Source organism: Lissotriton helveticus, chromosome 3_1, assembly GCF_964261635.1.
Source record: "Lissotriton helveticus chromosome 3_1, aLisHel1.1, whole genome shotgun sequence".
In the NCBI taxonomy this organism is placed as follows: Eukaryota; Metazoa; Chordata; class Amphibia; order Caudata; family Salamandridae; genus Lissotriton; species Lissotriton helveticus.
In genome coordinates, this window is record NC_136061.1 from 299663497 (window position 1) to 299682014 (window position 18518).

At 46.4% G+C, this 18518-nt stretch overlaps 1 protein-coding gene across 1 annotated transcript in view; it reads right to left on the minus strand.

Moving 5' to 3' along the window:
• Positions 1-18518, minus strand: part of GDPD1 (glycerophosphodiester phosphodiesterase domain containing 1) — a 400155-nt gene that overhangs the window by 240066 nt on the left and 141571 nt on the right. Inside the window, exon 3 of the mRNA XM_078679844.1 lies at positions 1016-1154. Coding sequence (XP_078535970.1) covers positions 1016-1154 — 139 coding nt within the window. The remainder of the gene's footprint in view (positions 1-1015; positions 1155-18518) is intronic.

The following is an 18518-nucleotide window of genomic DNA, read 5'->3' on the forward strand; positions in this document are numbered from 1 at the left end:
AGAGAAAGCGAGAGGAGAGAGAGAGAGAGAGCGAGAGAGAGAGCTTAGGAGTGTTGCGCACGCGCAGTCTGCTAATTTTCAAGCACTGCACTCGTGCTTGTGGCGGACCCCTGCTCGCTCCCGGAAGGTGGATGCTTGAAAATCACCAGAGCGAGTGTGTGCTTGTACATGACCAGAGCGACGGCTAAATGTCCACCTATGCAGCGCATGCACGCTTCGTAGGCGAGACCTAAAAAGAGGACTCCGCATGGGAGGGGGGAGCAGGAGGGTGGGGGTGCTTATTAACCTGAAGTCACTCCAGTCCCCTCTCAGATATCCCATCTTCCCAGCCAAAGCAACCTACTACTGAAAAAGAATGCCGGAAGTTCTCTTCAAAGATTACACAAATTGTACTCAAGTTCTCTTGCTAACTGTTCTGAACAGAAAAAGTGTGAGTCAAAGAAGGGATCAGGAAGAATGTTTTCAGAGTAGATAAACACTAACTATATACACCCTAGTCCAGACCCAGCCACACCATTGTATGTCAACAAATTCAACTCAATCCACGGTTTCTTTACAGAGAAACTGGACAGATCATATAGCGTGCAAGTTCACCACCTTAAAGCAGGGGCGGCCACCTAAGTTCAGGAAGGTCATATATCATTTATTTGGAAAATATGGGCCAGGTCCTTTGTTGGACTTAGTTAGTAGTTGCTACCATATATGTTGAATATATGGAAATAGAGCAATTAAACGCTGAAATTGCTTTCAATGATAGTACAACCTTGTGTTATATGTCTGGTAAGGTAGGAGAAGTTGGCAGAAACCTGCTGTTTTCTCTGTCTTAATTCAGCCTAGGTTTTTGCTACTGCAGACAACTCTATTATTCGATGGTATAACTGATATGTAAAGTTGTGTAGATTTGTCTCTGTGGAACAATGAACAGTCATGAGTTTGGGTTTCTTGTGCAATCTTGATTCCCTTTTAAGCATTGGAAGTCACATAATCAGCATTAATGTACGCAACGTTTACTCACACAGTATTTCAGGTCACAGATATTGATGTCGACACCCGCAGACCTCTTCAGGTTTCCATCATGTGACACGACAACTTGGTCATCTTTGGTTATGTGGCAGTCAAGTTCCAACATATCGGTCCCTATGTTGTGAACTGCACTGTGCAACAAGGACAAGAAAACAAAAGGCTTTAATTAAACTTCAGGAAAGCTGAAGGCGACAATATGCTTCAAACACGTTCAAAGGGAGTATTTCAGCTTCCATTGATGTCAGTTTTACCATTTCTAAAGTACCTGTGTGTGCGCCCATGCAGAAACTTTGTGATGAAGTCCCTGGAAAATACTAATGAGCCTTGAGAGCCACTTCTCACAGCAAATGCAATGCGGACTAACTGACTGTCATTGCCAGGTATTATTTAGTGAGAAGCGAGAAAGCGAGGTCCTTTTCCTCACAGTGGCACCGTCCGAGGTTCCCTGGGGTCCAGCACTCCATTTACTATCATTGCCAAGGCAAGCAGCACTCCAAAGGGTGGAGCGGGATGCGGGATAACATAACGTGGTCCTATCAAATGCTATCAAATGATTTTACGACTGTCCAGCTGGAGAGACTTACTTTTAAATAAACGTACCCTTAGCAACCGTTTAAAAAGTAACAGAATAAAAATGATACTAATGTTGTAAAGCGAGTCTAGCACTAAAGGTCAAGAACAGCAAAAATATGGAGTCAGTAACGCAGAACAACACTGGAAGCACTGTTCTTCAAACACAAAGATCTGTATCTGTAAGTTCATTTCTAAACGCCTCGTGTGATCTAATTGACCCCGTCTGTCTGTTCACTTCTCCAGAGTAATAAATGTGTTGACGTACAATCTTATCCTATAAGATCCTGTTCATAAGGCGCGCCAATGGCGAGGACTGCGTTCGGTGTTGTCCCTAAATGGACTTTGTTGTTCCCTGACTGGATCCGTCACTACTACTACCTTTACCAAATTCGGTAATAAATGCTGAAACATTCTGATAAGAATCACAAACAAAAGTTGTTGATTTAAATTTTATATAAAGAATTAGTGGGTAATATGCATAAAACATGGCATCAGTAAATTTAGCAGCAAAGTGTTCAGATCATAAGCACAAACAACTCAATACAGCTTTATGTGAAATCCAGAAAGGATTCGCCTTTCAAAAAACCTACAGCTGACTCTACTGATTTGGTCAATTGCAGACCCATATCATTGCTTCCCTTTGTTGGAAAAGTCACAGAGATTCTGCTCAACCAACAACTTGTCTCTTTTTTAGTGACACATTCCCTACTGGACCCCACCCAGTCAGTTTTCTGTGCATCTTATACCACGGAGTCAGACTTGGTGGAGGCCACTGAGACAACCAGACTTGCCTTAGACCAGGGGAACTCGGCTAGGCTGGTTCTCCTGGATTAATTGGCAGATTTTTATACCATCTCTCATGCAACCCTAATCCAGAGATTGGGGGGAGACTGACGTCAGAGGCAAAGCACTGAGAAGGCTAGAAAACCTTATGTTGGAGGGACTCATGTGGTACAGTTATATCTTTTTAACTCCAGAATCAAGGCCTTAGATAAAAGGATTTCGCAGTGATCTATCTTGAGACCCAATCTCTTTTAATGTATATGTGGCTCCCTCGGCTGAGGTCATTAGGTCATGCAGCTTTGATGTCATTTCATATGAAGATGACACTCAACTTGTCATTTCTATGGGGCCTATTCCCCAAATATAAATTTAGAGACAGCATGAGAAAGATGGCTTCCTGGATGATGGCTAATTTCCTTCAGCTGAACTCTGTATAACGGAAATTTTGCTTTTTGGGAAGGCACACGCAGTATGGTCAAATGATTGTTGGCCGTCTGAACTGGGACCTACTCCAACCTCTAAAACAAATGGCCAAAATTGTAGGTGCACTTATTAATGACAGCCTTTCGATGAAGGAGCATGTCAACTCAATCTCAGGCACATGCTTTGGTCTGATGCGCATGCTCAGGAAAGCCTTTCATTGGATTCCTCTGCAGACCAGGAAAACCCTTGTCCTGGCACTAATAGTGATTCGCCTGGAGTGCGGGAATGTCTTAATGGTCGCAATGAACGAAGGTCTCTTTTCCAAACTTCAGGTTGTTCAGAACATAGCTGCCTGCCTATTCTGCAACCTCCCTCCTCGCTCTCCATCTGCATCTATATTAAGATCTCTTCATTGGCTTCCTGTAAAAAAGTGTGCCCTTTTTAAACTTGTCTGTTTTTTAATCCTTGCATGGGAGTGGCCCATGCTATCTTAAAAACAATCTACAGCCATAAATTCCGGCTCGCTATCTTAGATCCAGTGAATTACTGCTGTTACGTCCTAGTCATATTTATACGGCTAGACATGGGGGCTGCTGTTTCTCTTTTCAGGCCCAGACAACGACGTTCATTTATTCTACGCAAATACATGGTACTCAGGATATGTACCAATGAAGAAAAAACATTTTACTACAGAACACATTCGAAGATTCTGTCAGGTTGCTGTGAAATTCAATTTCAGTCCGTCTCACATATGAACAGATTAGTGATAGATTGTATAACAATAGTTTGGAAATGTCCTCCTTGGTAAGGTACAGTGAGGAGATTCTCAGAGAACGCTCCTTGTTTTATTAGTGTGGGTTTCGCACAATTTTTTATTTAGAACAAGAAACAACAGTAGTAGTCATAATGTGATATTTTATGATGTTGGTGCAAGATGGAGGATAGTGTAAACACAGTTTAGGTTAGCCTAAGCCCGATTTATAATGCCTTCAGTATGAGAAAAGGGAAAACGGCTCCCACAGGTGCATGTACAAAGTAGTCCATTGCGCATGGTGAATCAATATTAACAACTGTCTTTTGACATTACAAAACAGATACTCTTCTGATGTTTCTTCGGAATCAGGATATGGAATTAGTATGTGTTTTAGAGGTTTATCAACCATCCAATCCCTCCGTTGGATTTAGGAAGGAATTTGATGCAAATAAAGCATACTGGCGTTGTGTACGTTGTACCACGTGTTTGGCATGTTTAAATCTAGAATGGGCAGGTGTTTTATTATTTCCCGCCTTTAATCCTCCTCACAGACAGCAACTAGAGTATTTCCTATTTGCATCTGTATACGGAAGAATGGGTGCACAGGCGCAGCATCATCAAAATATGCACCTCCTTCTGTAGACAAGTCTGATCAGACAAAAAAAGGTGCTCCCCCAATCTGCCAAGCACACCGCTGCTTTCATTTTATTTCACGCCTTCATTGCCTAGTTTGGATATTTGCATTAGTGTCCGTGGATGCTTTGTTTGTTTAATTCGCTCGATTTATAAATTGGTGTTTATTACCACTAGCCACACTGTGGTGGCAGACTCTGGGCTCCGTTATATTTTCTGTTTGCTTGTCGCACCATCTCACTCAGCTAACCCATTGCCAGCAGTTCACCTTCTACCAGACGGTCTGTCTGCCTCCTTACAATTTAATTAAGGATGCTCGCTACCAGTGATTTCATTTAATGTCACTCATTTATTTCCTTGGACAGTTGTAGGCCTGGCCGGGCTCCCTCACTGTTTAAATTGATGATTTATTTCGCTTTGCGCAAAGGTGCTTTCGTTTTTTTAATTTGTTTTTAGGGCTCGCTCTGCGATTGCAGGCCAAAGGCCTGCTGTCGCAAAGCGAGACTATTGTAATCAATCCGGCTTTCAAGGACTAAATAGGAGAGGACAAGAGACTGGCACGCGCATGCAGCAGCCTGTCGGAATCGGATCAGGTGGCGCGCAGCACCACGCTCTCCGATTCCGGCAGGCTCTTCACAACACACATAGTGTCCCCCCCCCCCCCCCCCCCCCCCCCCGCCGAGCGTACACCCCTGCTGAGCATACACCCACGCCCCCCCTTACACACACAACCCCTACCTCATATCGGCGTCTTCGCGCTCCCTTGCCCCTGCTCCTCTGGGGCGCGCGCACCACTGGTTTCGATTCCCTCGTCGGCTCCTCTTCTATTCCGGGTTTATTTCAACAGCCAATCAGGAGGCAGAACTCCTTTAAGAAATGCTCCCTCTCTGGTCCGCTATCATTTTAACTGCACGGTGCGTCGTGCACCCCAGCAAAAACGACAGCATGGGCCAATCACCATTGTTAATGAACAAACTTCTAATCTTCTGACACTGCTCTCAGTCACGCGTTGGTAATATTCGAGAGTCATCACTGGCATTGCTGATATCACAGTTTGCGAGTGAAGGCTAAATGTCAGACATAAGTGCCTCACTGTCTTGTCCCTTTTCTCTGTCTCTTTGCGCTGGCCTTCTGTGAAGCTGTCATCCTGAGTAATGTCCCGGCTGTCACCGAAGAAGGTTTTTAAGCAGTTGATATTTAACTTTCTATCCGCGTTCTGTAAAGAGCAGCGCTGATGATAGAGACAGCACACCTGGGATCCCGGCAACAGGGAACAGGGTGTCAAAAACTAAAGGAAACTCACTCGAGAGAAAGAGTCAACAGCTGCGGCTGCAGAGGGGGGAACAGGGGTTAATGCGGACTCCGTGAGCCCGGGGTGACTCTCTGCCTGTTCAGAGCGCCTTCTGCCCTGACACGGTCTGTCCAAAAGTCATTAGATTGGTCATCTCCGTCCTTCCGTGTGTGTGCCCCGATGACTGTCTACCCATCACGCACCCCTCTTTCCTCACACACTATCTGTCCCTCCACTCAGTCTGTTCATTACTCATCTATCTGTCAACCGAGTCATAGTGCTTGCTTGTCATCAGCATCCTGTTTGTCCTGACACCTCTGCCCGTCACCAACATCCCCTGTGTAAACCATCTGTCTGCCTATCCTGACGCGTTCTGCCCATCACTCACCCCATGCCTGTTCGGACAGTCCCTCTATCTAAAACCCACAGCCTGCGTCCCTGATACAACCCACAGCCTGCGTCCCTGATACACCGTCTCGCTCTTCCTGTTCTAATACCACGACACGAGATCTGTCCATCGCTTCCTGCCTGGTCTACTGTCGGTCCATCACCCCTGCGCCTGCCTATGTCCCGTCACACTGTTTCTTCAGTCCCCATGTGTAGATCTCTGACAAGACACATTACCTGCCCATCGCTTACAGGCCGCACCCCAATCCCTTCTCTTCATCTCATTTTGTTGGTCTCGTTATTTTTTTTATAACCAATCCCGTCTGAGCTCTACCATATACGCAGCTACACCGTATCTGAACGCACAAAAACACACTCTTGGCACTCACTAAGCGCACACATTGAACATGCACCAACTACATAAAGAATATGCCATGGCTCAAATAGACACACTGCACAACTACACATACCTCGCTACATAAGTACAACACACACTCTGTCAACCTCCCAAACCATACACACACTGCACATACACTAGCAAAACTATAAATGCACAGGCACACATCCCCACACCGCAGCTACTCACACAAAACACTGCCACACATATTGACACGAATTCCACACGTCTACTCCCAGACGTGTATACAACCAAGATGCACCACATAAATAGGCACACTAAACACACACCTAAGAATCCCCCCACACATAAACACTATTCATAGGCAATACACCACAGAAAACCCCACATAAACCATATTTGCACAGAGAAAAGCACGCGTGATATACAGATGCATCCACATACACAGGAGCCACACGTCATTCATGGAGACTCTGCACATCAGGTATAACGAGAATTTCAGCTGGACGTTCGAGGGCGTTGGCTTCTCTTTCCCTCCTGCTTGCTACCCCCTGCAACTGGCTCCAGATACGCGTCACCTCCCCTTCTGCGATTACTTTATTTTGATGCTGTCCTCACCCCCTTCACCTGTAGCTATGATTGGCAGGGGTGAATCTTTTGGCGAAAATTGTGCTGTTATATTTTGTACAAAGTTCTCTGTATCCTTTATGTATATTGTCGTATTTTATGGGGTAGACTCGTGGTTGGCGAAAAAGCAAGTAGACGCATTGGCATCAGACAGTCAAAGTCAGACAAACTCTGGAGTCAGTTCTACCCCAAGCAGGGTCAGTGGTACAGTGGCAGTCAGGGAGGTTTTGAGGGGGAGTGCTAAAGTGACTTTTCCTAGGCGTTTTCCAGGTACTTCATCACAGTGCCTTGGGAATGTTGGGGAGATCGGGCCTGCCAGGGGACCAAGTGATTGTGTGGTTGCCCAGGCCCAAACCCTAAAAAGATGCCTTGGGGAAGGGGGTCATATTTAGGGGTTTCTCTCGCATGGTTTTTATAACTAGTGGCTGAGTTTACAAGTTGGCCAAGCTCCCCTTGGACTGGGGAGTTGGTGAGTTTTTACTTTGAAAAGATGAAAGAGGCCTACGGATTGCAGCATGGGCCCCCAACCACTTTATTGATTCTGAAGGGCCACCTTGACTGACCAATTTCAGTGAAGTGGATCGATATCTAGTATCTGTAAAATAAGTCATGTATGCATTCATATGCTGTGTAATGGCTGCAAAAATGATTGGTGATTTATAAAGTGTTTTGCAAATAAATATAGCCTGAAACTATGTTTCTCAAAATCCAATGCAGAGAGTCGTGGATGAGTTATTGTGAAAGGGAAATGAGTCTGATGGGCAAATGTGAGGATATGGTTGGGTTTCTTTGTCCTTAGTCTTCCCCACACCTGACTTGGAGAGTCCCTCATCTACGTGGCATGGAAGTAGGCTTGTGCTGTGCATCTACAGTGAGTGTAGGGGAGTTGAGTAGAAGGGTGTCAACATAGGTTCTGGATATGTGATGTATGAATAGGTATGGTTGCATGTCTGGTGGTGTTTGGGAGGCATGTGCTTTTGGTTTGTGTGTGTCAACAGCATACTGGCGTATGTACGGCTTATTTTGGGTTTCTTACAGGCTTTGCAGAGTTTGTGCATCTGGTGCATGTGCACACGTGGTATGTGTGTTGGGTATCTATGTTGTGTGCATATATGGTGTATGTTGTGTGTGAATGTTTTGTTTGTCTGGTGTAACATGCGTTACCTGGCACCTCTGCAACGCTGTCCTGTCGACCCTGCAGCCTCGCCCTCCAATCAGGAGGGCAGCCTAGATTTGACATTGCTTGCACTGAAATGTAATAATTGCCACAGCAGTTGTCGTTGGTCCCTGGCGCCCAGTTCAGGTCCCGCCTTTATGCAGGGGTCTGCCATGTGGCAGTGGCATGCCCCTTAATCTATATATTAGACACATCTATGAAACAGGTTTGTGTGTTTTCTTATGAAAATAAGCATTTTGGGTTGTATGAAACCGCATCCAATATTGAGACAATAAATGAGATTTCTCCCCCAGAGGGTACGTTAGTTTAACTGGTGTAGCATAGACCTTAGCCTTGGTACCGGAGGGTGTGATAATGCAATAACACATACGTTGAAATTACTACCTTTGCTCCCTTACAGGAATCCATAAGTATGTCATGATCTCATACTGATCTTTTTAGGTCGAGCTCGAAAGCATACGAAGCATGCTGGAGTCCAGCTCGACAACTATAGCCGTCCGTCTCCTGGGAATCTGAGACAGGGGCCGGGCATGAGCGTTGACTTAACCTCGTGGGCGCGCACGCCCAGCCCCTGCCTCAAATTCACAGCAAGACAGGCTCTCGCCCGCACGCACACACAGCCACACTCACGCATGCGCACACACATACACCCACGCAGGCACACAGACCCACATATACACACGCAGCCACACTCACGCATGCGCACACACATTGCCACGCGCACACACTCACCCCCCTTTCCCCCCCCCGCACCCCCCGAACACGCAGGGCTTACATACACACACAAACGCGCACACACACACCCTCCCAACCCCACTCACCGGGCACACGCAGGGCTTCCATCACTGGGGGAGGGCACCGTCAATGTGCCCCGACGCCCCCCCTCACCGGGTCTGTTATACTCCTCTCGTCCTGTTCCTCCCTGTGTCCAGAATCCGCAGCCCTCTCCGTTGTTTTTCCGCCCCTTCACGCCTCCTTTCTCCCGCCCAGAAATCCGATTTGCGTGTCAGGCCTCGCTCTTGCTTTTCTAGGCGGCATGTTTAGGGTTTCTTTTGCGTGCCACTCCTCGCTCTGGCTATCCATTGCTGTTCACAAGCATTTGCAATGCAATCGGTCTTGCATTTACTGCGAGTTTAAGGTATTGGCATTGTAAATGACAATGCTTTTTATTTTCCAAAGCATAAATAAAAGGCATTGTCATTTACAATGCCAATAGCTCAAACTCGCGTAAATGCGAGACCTGTTGCATTGTATATGCTTGTTATTTATTGATATGTTCTGAGACCAAACGAGCTTCAGCGAGTTAGAGGACACCTTCAGCTGGCGACGAAGAGGATACAGAGTTTTAAATATCATATGCACAATACCAACTACTACAATATGGCGATAGTAAGTGTATATAGAAAAGTAAAGATTCATTATTCTTATCTCTACAGATCTCAGCGCAGCCTTCGATACTGTCAACCATTAATTTATGATCCAGAGGGATGTATGACATTACAACGCATGCTTTTACATCGCATGCTTTTACAACGCTGTTTTTACAACGCATACCATTACAACACATAATGCTTTTAGGCGCTGGCTAGTGAATTGTTTAATTTACTATTCCAACTCCAGTCCCCGTGGATAGTAGGGAAGGTGTTGGATAGTACATTAAACACATTCCCTATCCTAGAGCGCCCCCCAGCGCAATTCGTTGTAATGGTTTGCGTTGTAAAAGTTGTGTCGTAAAGGCACTGCGTGGTAAAAGTTGCGTTGTAAAGGATGTTTCCCGATCCAGAGACTTAAGAAGGTCGGTGTGGCAGGAAATACGTTGGCCTGGTTTCAGTCCTTCTTGGACAATCGCTGCTTCTGCATCTATGAGGGTGAAATAGCAGCGAAGTATATACATCTGCAATGCGGAGTCCCCCAAGGATCATCACTAAGTCCCACCATGTTTAATATTTACATGAGTTCTTTAGCTGAATTGGTATATCCTTGGGGGATCCATATCATCACGTACGCAGACGACACGCAATTAGTGGTCTCCCTTAGTCAGAAGGACAAATCAGATCCCGGTCTCATCATGCTTGGGAAAGATCGCTGTATGGATGGACAAGTCGTTTTTGAAGCTAAATGGAACTAAAACAGAACTCATGCTTCTTGGGCATACGATCCCTGTTAGTATTGATGCTTCATGGTCCTCCACCTGTACCAAGTGAGAAGATTAAGAGCCTAGGTTTCTGGCTCGAGTGGAAGCTTGACTTGAAAGTACAGGCCTGCAAAGTTGCAGCTAGTTGCTATGGACTGATCAGGATGATCAGGAAGTTCCTCCCCCTCCTTCCTCTGGATGCTAGACGGGTGTTAGTCCAGGCGCTGATACTTTCGCGACTGGACTATGCTAACGCTGTGTACCTTGGTACACCCCAGGGAACGACCAACAGGTTACAAATTGTTCAGAATTGTGCTGCACGCCTATTAATGACCATTCCATGTGCATTGTCCACAAGGCCATTTCTGAAAAAGCCTCCCCTCTGATCCAGTCAATGGGTCAACTCTATCAGCCTAACAGGTTGTTACGGTCCAACCATAAACGCTTACTCATAGTGCCTTTGGTTAAGCGAGTTCGAGCAGGAGGACGACGGTTTCACATAGTGCAGCCAAGCTATGGAACCGCATTCCTGAACATATTCGCCTAGAATCCAATCACCTTAGTTTCAGGAAACAATTGAAAACTTTCCTTTTCGCCTGAGTTGTGCTTGCTGAGTGAGTGGCCATACTAAGCGCTGGGATGCCCTCGGGAAGCCATGCGCTATACAAATGTGTATTCATTCATTCATTCTACATCTACAACCTTGGTATTATATCTCGTCAAGGTCATCGTTAGGAGTAGTCTACCATGACATGACAATATATATCTTCAATGTTGTCGAGGTAGATTGATAACAGTGAATATTTACTTATCTGCACTCTCTTAACGTCATGATGATTTGGTAGTCAATATTCTGGGTTTGATATTTGGACATAGAACTCTTCAGCTTACATTACCACTGCTGGACGTTGGGCAGAAGCTCATTGCCAATCAGTATCCAGCGCATCATCTAAATTCAAATGTTCCGGCAATCAGACTGGATCAGTTGTTCCCTCCTCAGAGAGGAGTCTAGAATAGAAGGAGCCTCTCACCCTGCTGGAGCTCAGGTGAAACCATTAGTTGGGAAGACAGGAGAGACTGCTAGGAAGTTATGTGTACGTCCCATCAGATAGATTAAAACAACGGCCAGCAGGAAGAAGAAAGGGGGTGAGGTGGTCCTTTGCTGGCAGTACTCATATTCTATTTTAACCTTTGTTGGCAGTACTCCGATTCTATCTTACATCTTAGCTGGTTCCCGCTCACACTTAAGTGTAGCAACATTTCTTCTGGAAATGGCCTCTTTCAAAAAGCAAGATATTTAAAGTAATATTTTTCAGGGAGCGGCCACAGGATATGGAGCTCTATCCCTTTAACTGTAAGGTCAAATCTCTCCTATGAAAATTTCCAGAAAGATCTATTTTTCCATCATTACTTGCTGCGTTGTTATCAAGTCGGAGCAGTACCATAAACACTTTGTCCCAGATATTAGCTTCACCACAGGCTGATTTCCTAACCTCAGATAATGGTGGAGAAGTGTGGCTCAACGGTTAGAGGCAGCAGACCCGGAGGCTGAGGCGGCCCGGGACCAGGGTTCAATTCCCGACGCGGCCGGGTGCAGGACCAATGTCAGCGGGCCCGATAAATCTCGCCTCGGTGCCACTCTAACCATGGGGTCCCACCCTGCAACTCTGGGCAATAGCTTGCTTAATCTCCACTCCGGCCCCACCACCGCCGGGGATGCCTGGCTTCACCTTGGGGATGCCCAGTAAAGGGACCATCTCACAGGGAAAGCCAGGACGGGTTCCCCAGTGGTACAGCGCTGGGACGCTCCAGGGTAACCACGCGCTCTATAAATCCAACATTCATTCATTCATTCATTCATAATACTGAAATTGCATCCAGTCCCTCTATGGTATGAAGCCAATTCATACTCCGAGAACTGTCAGCTCCATGTTAAAGACTCATCCTCTGCTAGTCAAGGCTAGATGTTACTATTCCAGTTCCCAACTTCCTTATTTACTTTTGTGTACTCATTACAGCACAAAGTATTGGCATATGTTGGGATGGCACTGTCCCCTGCATAGTGTACAGTCATGTCCCCTGCCTCGAGTGGCCAACACAGTGGCTGCTGCCACAACATGAAGGTGGAGAACGGGCGGATGGGGGGCGAGTGGTGTGGGGTGAGGAATGGAGAAGGAACAGGAAAAAATATATTTAAAAAAAATACCTTTCGTTGCTACGTCCAATAACCCCCTTTGTGCTCTCCAAACAGTCTCTAGGAAGGCACAGCCAATCCAGACACTGTTCTCTATGTGAGAAGCGCCAGGATTGGTCTGAGCGGCCTGGTCTGCTGCTCAGACAACTGCTGCTGTCAACTGTCGCGGCTCAATCTCCAAGCAAGCAGGTGGAGACTGGACAGGTTTGGTGGAGGACCGTCCCCTGCTGCTGCGACAGAAGATCCTCTGTTGGGAGGATCGATGGCCATGCTGAAGAGCTCGGGGTACCAGACTCTTCGTGCCCAGTCCAGAGCCACAAGAATTATTTGGGCCCGGTCGCGCTTGATCTCCTTTAGCACTCTGGGTAGAAGTGGAACAGGCAGTACAGGCAGAAAGGCTTACAGGAGGCTGCAATTCCACTTGCGACAAAAGGCGTCACCAAGCTAGTGCCGCCTTGGAAACTCCAACGTGCAGAACTGCTGACATTGCGCATTCAATTCGGTGGCGAATAGATCCAACCAAGGCTCTCCCCACTGCTGAGAGAGACCTTGCACCACCACCGAGTGAAGACGCCATACATGATTCATCGTGCACCGGCGGCTGAGTTCGTCTGCCATGGCGTTTAGGGAAACTGCCAGCCTGTTGATCTAGGGTACACAACCCGACTCCGCCCTGTTTGTTGCAGGACCACATGGTGGTGTTGTGGTTCGTGAACACCTGCACTACTCTTCCTTTGACAGAGGGAAGGAATGCTTTCAGTACAAGACGAATCGCCAGGAGCTCCAGAAGGTTGATGTGGAGCCCCGGCTTAGCCGGAGACCAGAGGCCTCTGATCTCCTCCTCCCCCATGTGGCTGCCCCATCCCAGAAATGAGGCATCCATCACCACTGTAAACTCTGGTAGGGGAAGGGAGATAGATCTGCTGCTGACCCTATCCTAGTTTGTGAGCCACCAATGCAACTGACTTGCAGTCCCCTCCGAAATCTGGACGACATTGGAAAGATTGCCCTGATGCTCAGGTCCCACTGCAGAGCCCACATATGCCATCTGGCATGATCCATCAGCAGGATATAGGAGGCCATGAGATCCCGCAGCATCATGGGCATTCTCACCAAAATCCGGGTTAGGGGCTGAAACATAGGTATCATAGCCCGAATATCCCAGACTTGCTGCTCGGGAGGGTGGACCCGAAACTGCTCTGTGTTCAGAACCGCTGCGATAAAAAGGAGCTTCTGAGAGGGTATCAGGTGCGACTTCGGCATGCTGATAGTGCACTCCTGTGAATGCAGGAGGTCCGCCGTAGTCTGGAGGTGTGAGACGACAGCCTGAGGTGAGCATGCCTTCAACAGCCAGTCGTTGAGATAGGGGAAGACTGGAACCCCTGATCTGCGCAGATGGGCTGCGACCCCCACCATCACTTTCGTTAACAGCCATGGGGCGCTGGCAAGGCCAAAGGGGAGCACGGTAAACGGAAAATGTTTGTGGCCTACCGTGAACCGTAGGTAACATGGGTTGGCAGGCAAGACAGGGATGTAAAAATAAGCGTCCTGCAAGTCCAATGCTATCATCCAGTCTCCAGGGTCAAGGGCAGATAAGACCTGAGCCAAGGTTAACATTTTGAACTCCTCCTTCCGGAGGAAGCGGTTCACGTCCCTGAGGTCCAAGATAGGATGCAGGCCTTTGTCCTTCTTGGGTACCAAGAAGTTGTGGGAGTTGAAACCACAACCTTCTTCTGGAACAGGGACGTGTTTGATAGCTCCTTGGCCAGGAGAGCCGTAACTTCCTGGCGGAAAAGGGCCAAATGATCCTCCGACATACAATGGAGTGTAGGTGGCATTGAGGTAGGGGTAGTGTTGAAGGGGAAGGGGGGGGGGGGGAGTAGCCCCTTCAGACTATCTGCAAAACCCACTTGTCCGACTTGATGTTGTGCCAGTGGGGAAGGTGATGGCATATACTGCCGCCCACTGGCACTGGTGGCCCGGAAAGGTCGGACTAGGATGGTTTGGAGGCTGCTGAAGAGGGGGCATGGGTGGACTGGCCCGTCCCGTTGGCCCCCAGACCCACGACGCTGGGTCCCACATCCCCGGCCATGCAGAGGCAGGGTACCTTGCGCAGCCCTGTGGCTCTGGGTGGAATGTGGTGGGGTACCCCTTCTATAGCCCCGGATGCTGCGAAAGGCAGACTGTGTGGGGCGAGAAGTGGCTGCGAGGCCCAAGGACCTGGACGTAGCCCTACAATCCTTGAAACGCTCGAGTGCTTTGTCCGCCTTGTCACCAAACAGGCGACGGCTATCAAAGGGCATGTCCAAAAGGGTAGATTGGACATCCCCAGAGAAGCCAGACGTTCTCAGCCAGGCGTAGCGCCTCAGGGCTACCGACATGGAAACTGTACTACACACGGATGGTAAACTTTGCTGCATCTTGACGAGGAGTGCAAAGACTTCGAAGAGGAATGGTGATGACTCCGAGACTGGTTCGCAACCTTCCTCTCAACGGGGACCTTCAACGGAATGGAGCAGACTGCCGGCCCTCCAAAAGCTTTCGGGACCGCTCCCGCAAAGACTTCGGGTTCATGGCCCAGTAGTCGGAGCATGACTTCGGATCGTGGTTGCGCTCTAGGCACCAAAGACACATGAGGTGCTAATCGGTGACTGACATCAACTTGTGACAGGAGTCACCGGGCTTGAAGCCGGTCTGACGATGGGACATCCCTCGTGCACCTGGAGTCGAAGACTCAAAAAAGACGTCGACACAAGTCGAAAAAGGATCAAAAAGTGTGTAAGGGGCACGCTCTATCAAGATCTGCGCAGGCTGCACAGAAAAAGAAAGAACTGACGTCAGCACGCAGGGGCAACGTCTAAACAGACACCGCAACCTCATCCCGGCGGCCACGGCGCCGAAGACGAACGCGGAGTCGACCAATACCACCTACCAACGCGCAGTAGTACTGCTATGAAAAGATTTCTCTGGATCCACTCTGATGCCTGAGTATAATTCTAATGTAAGAAATCTATAACTATGGTCTCTTTAAGACAGGGTGGTATATAAAGTGCGAGATAGTCCATCTAAACATGAAAGGGTTTGGGATCCGTTAATGGACTCAATGTAATCTGTACGGCAGACCATCACTGATGCTGCCTTTTCTTTTGTCCGGGCCTTAAGGTCCTGGCCCTCCTGATGACTATAAAAACATGTTTATAGTTACCAAAATGCAAAATATTGTACCATTCCTTGAGAATTCGCAAATCTTGTATTACATCCATTGTTTATTTTTGGTATATGTTGTGTACACTGTGTACAAGCCATGTATGCTTAGCTACAAAATAATAAAAAAAAATGGAATAAAAAAACCTCCAAAACTACAGACCAATGGGTTGCAAACTAACTTTTTTGCATGAATTAGGATCTTTTGTAACCCAGAGTACATGGGCACCTGGTGCAGGACAAAATAAAAATCAGTAAGTCACAAGTCAGAACTTTTGCACCAGTCCAAGAATGAACAATCGAAGGAGAATATGGGTAGTAGGTGCCACAGTGAGAGTATTGGCACATACTGCAACCTTTGGGAAGAAATGATTCCCCATGAAGTGAAAGTGCTTCTTTTGAACATTTTCTATTTCCAATGTTCAAACATTACCTAGATTATGCACCCTCGCATTATTGTACAAACATATTCTGCATAAGTGAAGTAATGTAGGATAAATAAAAGGACAATAGAGAGGAAATGATCAAAATTAAATACAGTAATGGGGCTCCTGTCGGATGCTTGACTTGTTTCAGCAACAAGGAGGTAATTTGGGTGCCCACCTTAGGTCTGCAAGCATAGAATCGGGGAAGTCTATAAAGAGGGATGTATCATGAGGAGTTCATTCTAGAGGATAGGGAGGGTGGAGGGTTGGAAAGAAGAAAAGGGTTTGGAGAGGTGGGTGTCAGAAGTCGAGGAGAAGGGTGATAGCTGCATACAGATATTTTCTGTTTCATCAAAAGGATACCAATGGTTCCTGCAACAACTGGCAGGTCAGCAGGTACTCGGCTGGGTATGATAAGAGGACTCTGAAGCATGGGAACTTCCTTGGTGTCAGTCAAGAAAGGGATCCCACCCATATTCATTCGAGGATCTGAGCTTTGGTTGGTAGTCCGTATATCATCCTTTCACAGAAGGCTCTTCTCATCATTTCTTTCAGCCGGTCATGGGCTGTCAGAACCACCACAGACTTCTATTTTCTTAGCATGTACACCTTAGCCACCAGTGATTGCCCATTATTTTCACTGGAAACACAATATGAGACAAAGCCAGCATGGAATCATTCTTAAAGTTATAACATACATCTGTCAACCTAAACCATAGTCCAGAACTCCTTTAGCTTCCAGTAAGTTTGCAGGACATTCATTATGACTCATGTCGACTGGTGACAGTGCAAACAGTTTGAACATTTCCGTTAGCTTAGATGCATGCTTTTCGCAAGTATAAAGTGGCCCACTACCAGCTATGAAAAATATAAACTTATCTGAATTTAAGTCCGAGTTCTCCTGGCAATTGCCATGCATGAGTAGCGTCATAGACCAGTTGTTCTTCTAAAATCCACTAACAAGGGACATTGACTGGTTTGTAGTAAAGGTCAGATATTAGTGTTCTTTACAGTTCCAAGATTGTTCCTCTGTGATACAGTGTGGGAAGGTTTGAATCAAGATGTATGGATTGTGCATGATGGGGAATCAAACCTCCACGTCTTCGTTGAGTGACAGATTGACTGCAAATTCGAAAAAGGATCAGATCCATCTCTGAGAAACCATGTCCCAAATTGTATGTATCTGTTTGTATGTATCTGTTTGGTTTCTTGCGAGAACCGCCCCTACAGGTTTTTTCACAGAGGTGCCTCAGTATGGAACCATTTGCAATATTTCATTTTCTGGTGTGTGGGGTGTCAGTGGTCAAAATAGAGTGAAGTATTGGAGTAATGGTGGTGTATTCTATCTATGCTGTACAATATATCCAGACCCTTGCTATTTTAAAGCAAATGGTCCTCTGTGATTATAAAAGTGGATTTAGCTGCCACATTTGGAAATAGTTATGCCAATTGTGACAGGTGGTGTCCTCAGTACCAGGTGTCCATGAATGACAGCCACAGTCCTCAGTTGTGTTAGCTGTGATGTGTATGCCTTCAGCATGATATTGCGACAGCCCATAGGAGCTTGTGGATGTCATTCAGATATTTTAAGGGTGTCTGCAGTTGTACCAACCCAAAGATAGTTATACATAGGTGCAATGACAATTTTTATTTTCTGGACATTGCCCCACAGTGATAGCTGTAACTTCAACCATGGCATGTTCTCTTTAAGGGATGTATTAATGTTTTCCTGGATTAAGTTATTTAGGACATGGTTACATTTTGATGCCAAAATATATAAGGTTCTTAGTTACGGAAATAAAATGGTTATTATCCGGATTCACACTGGTATTAATGCTCATCATAGATAACACTTCTTCTGCCCCAGTTGACTTTAAATACAGATAAGTCTGAGAGGCGTACCAAGTTTTTCATACGTTTCAGGATAGAGACTTCAGGTTATTGTAATGTCATCTATACATCCCATGATTATGTCTATGTCTCTAATCTGACCATATTGACAGATAGCTGCTTGAAGGATGCAAATACAATAATTTGAAGTTGGGGTCTATACCCACATATTTGAGGGTTTGGAACCTACTCCAATTAAAGGGATAAGGGTTGTGATCAAATATTAAACAGGCATTCTATGACCACTGTCTGCCTCCCCAATACCTCTAATTCATATTCATAAAATTCCATTTTGTGAATCGATATGCCCTTTTGGGTGTCATTATTAAGCCCATGGTCTGCCATTGCAATTGTGGTAGAGAATCTTTGATCCACTGCATTGCTATTTGGAAGGAGTGCGATGATCATTTCGTGCCCCCTCCTATTTCCAAATTGCAATAAGCCTGAAAGACATCTGCACCTTTAGTACATTGAAACTTTTGTTTTGGGTCAAAATGTCAATGGTTGTGTGAAGTAAAGGTTTCACAAAGACAAAACAATTTAAAACATTAGGCTATTACGTGATCATAGAAGGGAGGACACAGTCACTCTGAACAAGGAAGCACAACCCTTACTATGTGTACAGTAAAAATAATGCCAAAT